The sequence below is a fragment of the Lepisma saccharinum genome, chromosome 3 (genome assembly GCF_977018435.1).
Source record: "Lepisma saccharinum chromosome 3, izLepSacc3.1, whole genome shotgun sequence".
Taxonomy (NCBI): Eukaryota; Metazoa; Arthropoda; class Insecta; order Zygentoma; family Lepismatidae; genus Lepisma; species Lepisma saccharinum.
Window position 1 is genome coordinate 92830016 of NC_139231.1, and position 12017 is coordinate 92842032.

Consider the following 12017-nt stretch of genomic DNA (forward strand, 5'->3'; position numbering starts at 1 on the left):
GAAATAAATACAATACAGTGAATGCTTAGAACTCAGTTTCAATGCCTCTGTAATCGACGTGTACCTTCACAACACGATCTTGGAAGATAATTCAATTCCATTTTAGAGAAGTGCATCTTAAGTGCTGCGTACTTGAACCTGAAAACATGCTGAGTCATTAACACGAGTAAGACGCTGGAGAGAACGAAGATGGGTGACAAAGGAAGAATAACTATGACGATCTTCATCTTTCTTGCTATCCCGTAGTTACACTTTTCCTGAGTGGGTCATAAAGCCGCCTGAAGATTCTCGTAAAATTACGAGCAAAGAAAAAAGAAAAGTCTACCATGACGACGCCAAGAACTGCTAATCACACTCAACTTCAGATTGCCGTGGTATAATCTGACGACGGGAAACTTTTCTTCCTTCTTACGTTCATGAGTTGAAGTGGCCACATTCTCTTCGCCTCTCTTCTGAAATCTGAGAGACTGTTAAGGAAAATGGGCATCTGCAAAAGGAATAAACGGGGGGTGATTTTATTATGTAGATACATTCGCGTAACACCACGCGAGAGAGCCAGATATCAGCGTGATTTGAATCATATAATGTTGGCAGGGAGAGGAGAGTACTCGCTGCCGCTTGCTCTCAGGGGGGCTGTTACCATTAGAAGGGTTGTGCTATTTATTTCAATGTTTTTGTGTGGCGTTTTCAAATAACACTTTAACAATGGAAACTGGAATGAAGGGGGGGGGGGTAAGTACGTTGATCCTGGGGAGTGCAGTGATTCCGGTTGTAGTGGAAGATTTCATGTTGCACTATATTTTACGGAGTATCGCTATCCATACTATAGAGAGGTTGTGAGCATTTTCATGTATGCTAGCACCTTTAGTTAGCATAGAAACATCACCGTGTTAGCTAACTTAGATAGGACTTTTTGTCACGAATGGGAGAGGCAAGAAGAGTATGTAGAATACTTGTTGGGAAACCTGATGGTAGGATACCTGTAGGAAGGCCAAGACAAGAAAACGTTAAGATGGACCTAAAGGAAATCGGTAAGGGTAGAAAAGATTGAACTGATCTTGTCCAGGATATGAACAGAAGGAAAACTTGGTTTACTGCAGCCATAAACCTTAGGGTTTTAGAATGGTATAGATTTGGTTTAGTTATATTTAAAGCAAAGTCCGCTGGACTTTGCTTTACGGCTCAATATGCGTACCACGTCCAGGATTCTACACTCGATTGATTGACGGAATAAAAGTTGCAATGTGACGTTGGAGGGATGACCAATCAGGAAGGCGTGGAGACGTTCAACAACAGTGGAAGCAGATCGTAAACATTGATTTGTAATTTGCTATTCTCGACATCTTGTCTCCGAAAGAACTGGCACACATACTCCCTACCCTGAAACAAATATTAGAGATAATGAATTTTGACGCTGCAAAAGTAAAAAGTGGTTTAAAGTAGAACAATAAGAGAAAAATTAATAGGAAAAGGTGAAAAGTTAAATCGAATACAAAGTGAATTGATAAGCAAAAGGACATTTTAAAGAGATCGAAAATGTGCTGTTCAAGTTACAGGATAAAATGATACGAAGGAGCTGCTGCTAATAATAATAATAAAAAGAAGGTTAAAATTGTGGAAAGAGAAAAGTGGAGAAAGAAGTTTCAGAACGAGTGAAAGTGAACAAAAAGATAGAAGAAAATTGCAGGTCTGCTATTTCACTTGTTCCTTGTTGATGGAATGATGCTCTGCAGTATATGACCATGTAGGCATGAACGGTACAGTCGAAGTAATGAATTATAGCTACTACAATTTCTTTAAGATAGATAGAAAAGTCTGAGAAATGACCAGGAAAAGGAAATAAAACGTTCGAAATGTATGGAATTTCGTTCACCTTTATCTATTTGCTAAGGATAAATAAAGACTAAGTGTTTCTTCCCAGTATCCTTGATCGATTTTACTTTTTCTTAACTCTCCCCTTTCTTTTCAGTTGAGAGTAGGAAGGAGAAGAAAAACAGCAACTCTGTCGGCCAGCTCACGCACACAGAGAAAAAAATCACACACACACTAGGATCTCCGGAAGTTGGCGAAGATTGTTCTGAAGCCAGATCCCGAGGAACGACGAGCGATTTTACATTCCACTTGGTTACAATTGGATTTCTGGTTGAGTGGCCTTCAGTGGAAGCAAAAGGAGACGGACGCGGAGATGGCTCGGACCATGAAGGGGGATAATATGTGTTTGGGATCAACTCGCCGACAAGAGTTACGTTCTCTTCCCGCCGTCAGCTCATTTGCACCCAAGCTACGGCCCACACCCAAAGAGGGAAGGGCCTACGTCACGCGAAGTGCTATCTCTCTTACCGGAAGTGATGCGCTGTCGAAACACGGAGAAACGGCCAAAAGTTTAAAGGAGCAATTTTATTTTCGGTAATGTCAAAAGGCGCACGAGAATCGAGACATATTTGATCGTGTATATTAAGCCTTCTTCCCTGTATTTTCCCCATTTGACGTGTCTTTTCCAGCTCCTCATGCTGATCGCGACGATCAGGATCGGTTAGACAAAAGGACACCAATGCAGCAATATTCCTGCCTCCGTGGCTGAGTGGTAACGCCCACTATGGCGCTCCAAACCGGCGTGCGGAATATTCCATGGACCTTTCTGAGTGGTACATTCTGTTGGTAAATTATAGCATTTGTTTATCTCTAGAAGGAATGCCGAAGACACACGGAAGCGAATTCTGAAGCGTGCCGGACCGAAATAAATCATTCTCTAGAGATCTCATGACTTCTGGCATGGAAATTCCGCACGGTGTTTTCGCGTGGTTGTAAGAAACAGGTGACGGAAATTTATTTTCTGTGCGCGGCGCTGTTCGGCGTCAAGCTTACGTCAGCGAGAAAGGTAGAAGCAGGAATACTAGACCTACTTTCGTCCGTTCATTCGTTAGTTATGTCTCTCTGAACTATTTTATTCATATCTTTTGTGGAGATCACAATGTAAATTCGTCGCGAAACCTTGTTTCGGTCAATGCTACACAACTGCCTTCCTTAAGCCAGAAGAAACTCTTTGCAGTGCAAAAGAAACACCAGCAATTCGATAAAGGAATATAATTTTCGTATTTCTTTATGTTACTATCACTAATATTTGTTTCTAATGCAGACAAAAGCAGCATAAAAGTTGAATATAGGTAAAACTGCTGTAGCGAAAAATCAGGCGAAGCTAGACCTGGCTCGGTAGATCAGTTGGATGTCAATCTCCGTGGCACAGAGTGCTACGACGCCAGGGTTCCCGGGCTCGAATCCTGGTAAGACACGGATATTCGTGTTTGTCTCTGCTGAATGGAAAGAAATAGATTGGTAGAGAAAGTGCACAGTGGCCGCGGTGGCTCAGTCGGTAACGCGTCTGACTACCATGTTCAAATCCGGGAACTTTTCTAACGTTGGAAGCGGCCCCGGCGCCCACCCAGCGTCGAATGACATGGCTACCTGGGGGAAACCCTGGGGGGTAAAGGCGGTCAGGGGCGTGATGCTGATCACATCACCCCCACTCATGACCGGTCAAGAAAGTGTGGGGCGTTACCCCCACACCCCCTATACGCCTTCATGGCGTGGTGCTAAGCACAGGGGAGCACTTTACCTTTTATCTTTAAGTGCACAGTGTACCAGATCTTCGACTTTGAGTCCTGGTCGAGCCAGCATTTTCGCTGGAATTTCTAAATTGTATCGCTTATTTCAGAAACCGCTATCGACCAACGAAGGCGAATTAAGTTTATTTCTAAATTCAAAATCTGTTTATCTTTATATAGATGTAACAACATAGTATTGGTTTCAATATTATATTTTAAAATGTATATATGTACAACGGAGAGTCAAATGAAAACCATAATTGTTTTTTGTTTCTTATCTAGTAGATTTTTGTACGTAGGGTTGTACTATTATACATATTAGAGCAGAACTATTGGTGATCTACATATATTTTCAAGTTTGAGTTAGTGCTTGTATACCTCAAGAAGAATGAGTCTTTGAGGTCCACGTGCAGTCATTTATGAGTCACGGCGAACTGAGACTATTGTTGAACTTTCTCCTCTATTAGTAAACTTGCTTGTGAGTTAAGCATATACAGATATATTGAAATATCATTTTTCGAGAAATTTCTGTACGTTTTAGACTGAGTAGTGGTTCTCTTCACTGATGCAAGTGTGTAGAGGAGACGACATCATTAAAAGGACAAAAATGGTGTTTTGAAGCTCACTTGATCAGTGTTGCAGCCATGAGATTGTCTTATAAATAACAATTGATACCTCATGTAAATTTGAGCTGTACTTAGGTATAGTCGACGCGCTAGATTCGTTAACGACCGGCTGGGTTTGGAGTTCACGGAGCGGGCCCACCAGCTGCAACAATCACATTGAACGCACAGTGTTGCCACACATCTACTCTACGCCACCTTGTCCCTCCACCGCACTAGCACCTTCCCACGGTCTCCACATTGAAGTTGCACAGTACGGCAACAACGTATCCGTAGTCATGTGATTAGACTCCACGTGGAGTAGACGAGCAGAATGACAGCTGCGCCTATTGGCTGAAGGTTGTGTGTGATTGGACGAAAACAACTCGCCCGCTGTTTAACTCTACCCACTTTCGTGGCGGCGGCTTCCTTCAGTTCTTTGACGTTGAAGAAGTAAACGCGTGGAATATGTACAGTCTGTAATTTTTGCCGGACTTTTAAGATTCTCATTTGACTCATGCAATATACGCGTGTGTCTGTCTGTGTGTGTGTGTGTGTAAAACCCAGAGTTGTGAAGATAGGGGGTTGCTAAAGAAAACGATTTAACAGAGTACAATATAACCTAAGTATAGTAATTTTTGGACATCCTACCTGCAGGAATAACATGGAAAACGCAAGGATGCTTCTGCGTTCCCAGATCGTTCCTCCCCCAGCAGAGCAGAGTACCATAGTCGAGCTCGGTCATCGGAGTATAAGTGGCCACGCTTCGAGTCCTGTCCATGGTAATCCTCGACTGCTGGATATCGAAGCTCTCCGAGGTGTTGTTGAACGTCCACCGGAAGAGAAGATCCTGCGGGTTGGCTTCGAGCTCGCATAATATCTTGGCATCCTCCTGGCGGGCGACGCCGTACACCTTCTGCTGGATGGACTTGCACACGGGGACGTCTGCAGAGAGAGGAAAAACGCATATAATGAGATCCTGGCAACAAAAAAAGAGATGATATATTGTTGAGAGATGACTGTTCTTTTTGTCCAGAAATCTTTTAAGATCCTCCTACGGAATGCATCGTATGCGGGAGCATAGCCAAGGGATATAATGTTTAATTCATGGATGTCATTTCGTAAAGCGATAGTCTCCTACGCTCTCCTATTGTCTCTGCTTGAATGATACCCACATATCAGACTCGGTGCATAAGTGACGAGGAAAATATCATCGCTATCAGAGCGGTAAAGTAGAGTTGTCACAAAGAGATGACGTCTTGAACTGTATTTGCTTGTAGGAATCTAAAACCCGATGCTGTTTGAAGATTTTAAAATGCACATAAATATTCTATTTTTATGTACAGTCACCGGCAATATAAATGGGACATCTAGATACTGTAATATTCGCTTCACTGCAAGCCGTTATGTATGTTGCTTATCTCTGAGACGATGAGTGAATTTTAATAGCAAATTTTCAATGGCAACTTCTACCACTGCCGTAGAGCTAGGCTACACACATAACACCTTGCAAGGAAGCGTGTATTTCAGGATCTATGTGATCCAATAGTATTGCCGGTGACTGTACACATAAGCTTATTCAGGAGTAAAATGTGAAAAGAACTTCATAAATATATATTTCTGTATCTATATTGGAGAATGGGAATATATTCAAACAGTGCCTTTACAATAACAACGGTAACCAAGTGTACAGTATCGACAACAATGGTGTAGTATTTATGGTACATTCAGGACCATATCCAATACGCCTCCCCCACCCCAAAACGGCTTCTCAGACGTTATTTTCTGTGAAGCTGTCGCATATTGTGTGCATCCACTACATTATAATTATAAAATCACATCTCACTGCTATTACCAAATCTAACTGCACTTAGGTAAAATTTGCAAGCTACTCCCTGCCCAATGCAGCATGACGTGAAGGCATATGAGGTCTCACACATTTACAATACCAGCATTTGTGAAAGTGATGTGATCAGCACCACGCTCCGGCTGCATTAGTCACCCAGGCTGGGTGAATGAACCGGCTGCGTCGTACTTGCGAAAAGTCCCTGAGTCGTCCTAATTGCGAACACATGAAACTGAGAAATATTTCCACGTCGTAATTGCGAACACATAGAACTGAAAACCTGTTTTTTTAAAACAGGTAAGGGTAAGACACAAGAATTCTGGTCTTTGCCAGCACCAAAGGAAGAGAGACTTTGAAGACCCGAACACATTTTTTTTTTTATGGATAGAACGTTCAATAGCTGTGCTACCCAGTTTACTCAGATATAATACCATACATGCAGACTTGGGATGTACGAATTTAGAAACAAATGTTGTACCTCTAGTCTTTGCGTTTCCACCAGACAACAAAAAATACACTTATTTACGAGTGTTTCGATTAATCTTGAGGGAAAAACCAGAGTGGAACCCTGAAACAGTGAACATTGACTTCGAGGATGCTGCTATTTCTGCTTTAAAAGAGGTTTTACCACGATTAGCATTCACGGTTGTTTTTCCATTTTACACAATGTCTTTGAAGGAAAGTTCAAGAAATTGGCATGGCAACATGTTACAAAGAAGATGAAGAAGTAAGAAGGAGCATTCGTATGGGTGCGTCTTTAGCTTTTCTAAAACTAGAAGATCGAAGAAAAATGGCTTCATATTTACGAGCAAGCTCCTTGCAATGAAAACCTCGTGAAGTTCTTCGACTATTTTGTGGACCGGTGGCTCAAATACCCCTTACTGCCAAACGATATGTGGAACTGTTTCAACAGGACCCACAGGCCACTGAGTCTCTTTAAAAAGAGTTAAAAGGTCTCAGGAAGTGTGAGAGAAAGTTGTAGGTCACAAGGCAGAAAAGTGTGTTCGCAATTAGGACGCACCCCTTCCAGTATATTCCTGTTCAGGCAGGAAGTGATCGTAATTAGGACGACACCGAATGAACCAAGAGACATTGTTGAAAGAATTTCCTCATGAAATCGCTCACCCCGGAAACCAAGCCGTGTCCCCCGCGTAACAGTCTGACGTCCCATCGACTGGACCACCGCGGCTCTCTAATTGAACATACAGGGTGTTGCCGTACAAATCCGACAAACTTTCATAGCGTGCATAGCAACGTCATGCTCGTTGAAGCCTTGATTCCAGGGCACGTATTTACACATTGAATCTGTATGTATGCCGCCATGTGGTAGAGATTCACGGATGCCACAGACAGTGATACTTTCTGTAGGAAAACGATAAACCTTTTAGTACGATACGGTTTGATTTATTGATTTGCTTTATTATACTTGGCTTCTTGTGCCACTTTTGGCTAATTTGCGAAGATGGGGATGAGTGATGACATTATGAAATTGATGAATGGAAACTCACAAACATCCATGCGAATGCCGAGATTCGAACCCGGTGTACGATGCGTACATAATATTTTTTTCGACATAAAAATAAATTACAGTGGCAACCATTATCTTAAAATGCATGATTGAATGCATGCAGGATACTCAAAGGCCATTTCCGGGGCCTCGTAGCTTCTCTCTTTCCCTTTCCCTTTCTCTCTCTCTCTCTCTCTCTCTCTCACACACACACACACACACACACAAGCGCGCGCGCCGTATAAACAAATACACATATTGCCAATGTCAGAATCTCACTTTAAAGAAACATGATAGCCTGTCAAAAATAGCAATAACCTACATATCGCTCATTTGAAAAAGCTCTGTAGCTTATGGACAGGCACATCAATTTCGGTCATTGGAATGATGCTGTAACCAAGTTCCAATCGCCTTTTTGATTTCATATGGAGTTTTGCACTGTTGAAAATGAAGGCGACACACACCTGTACGGATGCTCATGAATTTGATAAATAACCGCATTTATATTTCATTTGGCGAAGCGAATTTCGGCCACGTTCAACCGCGCTGCGCAAAAGGGGTGGTGTGTGGGGAAGGGAGGGATAGCCACATGCTCATCCCTGCTGATTTCCCGTGGGGATAATATATATATGAGCACGAAGTTCCACATCTGCAGTATGCACCGAAGAAACGTCCTTTCGCCAATGCTGATAAAACGTAAACAATGTTCGTGTTAGTAAAAGAAAAAGGTGAGGAACGGATTTGGTAAAAAAATCAATACAAAAGAGTATGGTGAAGGTAAGGTCGTAAGTTCGAATCCAGCTACTATCGGGGTTTCCGTATCGTTTCACACCAGGTGAAAGCGGGGATGGTATCTTTAACGGAGTCTGACTCTCACTTCATAGCCCTTTTCCTTCGAACGTAGTTGCACTTACCTATAGAGGATAACTCAATGGTAGAAACAGCGATGTTCAAAGATGTTCATGTCTCCCCGATGGCGTACTGGTAACGTCGTCGCCTTGTTATTCAAGGGGTCACGTGTTCGATACCCGGTGGAGGAAAATAGTGGTTCGGATCCCACTTTAAAGTGTAGGTCCAGTCCCGATTAACCTTTTTGTGCACAAAGTGGACTTAAAACAACAATTCAATTCAAAGATGTTCACAGTGTATCTTCTTATTCTGTATTACCTCTCTGTCACTCTTAGTTAATAAATGATGTTGAATAATAAATTAGATGGAATGGATGAAGGGACACTTACAAAGAAACACCCATGCCTTGACCGAGACTCGAACCCGAAATTCTCTATGGCGTGAATGTGAGTTGAAGACTCAACACTGCTTTCCACAAGCGCATACTTCCCCTAAATGCCAACCTCCCATCCGCGTAGCACACAATGGTCTGCATCTTGCAGACTAACGAGGATCTGGCGCCTGGAAATGCAGATAGGATAATTCTATGCACGGTTCGTGTTATGTTGTACCTGTATGTTTATGATTACACTTTCATTGATTTCATCACCATTGATTCTCATACTCGCGATTATCCATAAGTGGAAGAGATGCGAAGTGAAATAAAGAGCACACTTCTGTCCTAGCAAACGTGGTATTAGAAAACTAAGTACTGCAAAATGCACATTTTATGGAGGATAATTGGACCCCAGAGCAATTTAACGTGTTGAATGTATTGTTTAAAGTAGAATAAATAAATTATAGGGCATATACCCACCTACAGTTTTGTTGTTGATCGCCCGACTGAATGAAATATGCAACCCGAGTTACACTTGCTTAATTCCAAACGGGTTTACAGGGCACCGAAATCCTACAATATCCACCAATATATTTACACCCCGTTTCAAAGAAACATGACGTCACACTATGAGTTAGAGTGACTAAATAGTAAACTTTCCCAAGCCATAGTGTTTCCTTCTGTTCACGTAGTGTCCTTCAACGTATTGACGCATTTCAACACCCTTCTTTACCTCTTTATTTAAAACTTCTTTTCCCGTCACATAAAAGTTATTGATTATTTTCTGAAACACCCTGTATGATAAAAGTCGAAAAACGTATGTAGTAAAATAAAAATAATAAAGTTCCCCCTGTATGTGTGTGCCATTAAGGTACACACATTTTCGGCTCGGCTACATTGGAAGAGACGTGTTCATCACCACGCTCCGGCCGCATTACTTGCTGAGGAGAGGTTGGGCGCTACAGAGCCTCATAGACAGAAAAATTCCTGCTTGTCGAATTCGAGTCATCGCGTGCTAGACAGACTATTTATCGTAAATGGGGTAAATTTTGCGTACATTTAAAAGCGTAGTTTCCTCACATTTCCAAAAATATTTCATATTTCCAAAAAAACTTTCCTTGTCAAGAGCGGAAGATGGGGAGTGGGAATAGTAAAAAAAAAGGCGCGAGAAGGCGTTGAGTAGCATTTTCTTCCAAATTAGCAACCGTTTGCAAATGACGGCCAGAAAACTGTATCCAAGCAACGAACCGCGGGAGTTAGAATCGGTTACCAACCGATAATGTCAAAGGTTGCTACTGCAGAATAATTAAAAAGAGTTCCATACTTCCACGAAGTGTCTCGGAACGCGAGCTATATCCGGGTGAAAGAGTTACGATCCTCCTTATGCACACATGGGCTAATCGGGACTGGACCACTGCTCTTCCTCTCACGGATGAACCCGGTTTGCCGAAAGAGAACTGGCTGTCCTTCCAAAGTTGCAGTTGTTCACTGGTAACGGACGATTTTGATAAAACTGGAGGACAGAAAACGTCCGTGGTCATTGATTGATTTGTATGTCATGGGCACATCAGCATATAGGATATTTTGCCCACATAAGAATACGGTGATAATACCCTTGACTAGAACAAAATAGAGCCTTGACAGGAAAATAAAATGCGTTTGTTAAAAACTTCCTGAAATTAATAGTCATGGAATACTGACCAAAACTAACACTTCCCTGTCTCTGAGGATCAAATCTTCATAATATAAATAAAAGCTTAGGCTGTAAAGGGGCACACCGCACACATAAGGACAAACACAGGACAACACGATCCCATAGGGGATTTTCCTGGTCGTGGGTACAGGCACCAGAAGCCTCGCTTGCCTCCAAGAAGCAGTTACCGGGGAGGACTACGTGGAAATAGGGTTGACTTTCGGGTACCTTATCACAAGGTTACCCCCGCAAATTTTCATTGTAAAAGGTGACACCGACTATACGCATAAGAAACTTCATTCTGAATGTTTGTTTATTAGAATATCTTTTATGCTCTTTTGGGTAACCTCAACGACGAGGTGACTAAATTTAAGTGACGAAGACAGACAAAGATAAAGATCCACGACTCGGCTGGAACCTTCATTGGAGAGATTGTGGCACACAAAAAACACGCATGACGGTAGGGAAGGGGAGAAAGCGAGTGCCCGGAGCAAAGCCGTGTACACTGCTGCAAACAGTTATATATTTTTCAGTTCGAATGTGCGGTTCAAGGACATCCACCCAGCCCCGCGCTTCCCTCTTCCTCACTCACGCTCCTATGCATTCCCGGTGCAGCACGCAATGAACAGGTTGAAGGCGTGTGCTGGTTGTGTTTGGAGGGGAACAGGCGACTGCGTGGGGAGACGATGCCGTGACCTTGAAGCGCAGTTTGGAAATGAAAGCAGTATAGTACCTACAGCCGCGTTTCCTCCTCCATGCACTCACTTTCACTCTCACACGTCCATTAGTCGAGCACTCTTTGAGTCTCGTTCGCTAGCTCCAGAGATTCCCGCGACAGAATGTAAATGACGTACAGTACAAAAAAGAAAAACAACTTACGCTATTCACCAGTGTGGGTCTAACATACACATATAACACACTGCACACAAAGCAGAATTCTTTTTAAAATGCTCTGTACAATTCTGATTGGGAAAAAAGGTCCAAATTTTAACGAAATTTACCGATAATCACATTCACAAATCAGTGATAACCCATCAACTTTCTTTTAAGTGGAGAGACTTCTCTGCACCAAACCCCTCTTCCTCTTCTCCCAGTCAAGCTATAACGATGAATATTCTCGCTCGCAGACTTTACAACTTAGAACTAGCCGTACAAGAAATGGATCGAATAAATCAGCATCCCTACTTCCATACAATTCTCACATTTCGAGTCTTTTCAAAAACTGAGAACCATTTCCAAAAGTGGTTTTCCTCCTCCTGATAGCCCAAGAATGAACAAGGATTCCGTCTTCGATATCAATGGAAAGTTATATCATGTTATATATTTCATGCTCCTTTTCCCACTTAATTCAAGCAAAATTCCACACTCCTTTTATTTTTCCTCTTTTCGATATAAATATTTCCTCTCCTTCCATCTTCCACTTACCACTTAAAACTTTTGGTCTCCACTTCTCTTTCCCTCTTTCTGCTCCTCTTACGAAGCGAAGAAGGAAAAATAAACATGGGGACTACTGGTGGAAACCATAACAGGCCAGCAAGTAAA

At 42.3% G+C, this 12017-nt stretch overlaps 1 protein-coding gene across 3 annotated transcripts in view; it reads right to left on the reverse strand.

The window, feature by feature from the left end:
- Positions 1–12017, reverse strand: part of LOC145985239 (adhesion molecule nephrin-like) — an 807500-nt gene that overhangs the window by 25452 nt on the left and 770031 nt on the right. For all 3 annotated transcript variants that reach the window (XR_014441408.1, XM_083119010.1, XM_083119009.1), the window contains exon 10: positions 4856–5149. Coding sequence is in view for 2 of the 3 variants with exons in the window: in XM_083119010.1 (XP_082975136.1) it covers positions 4856–5149 (294 nt within the window). In the remaining variant the exon portion in view is untranslated. The remainder of the gene's footprint in view (positions 1–4855; positions 5150–12017) is intronic.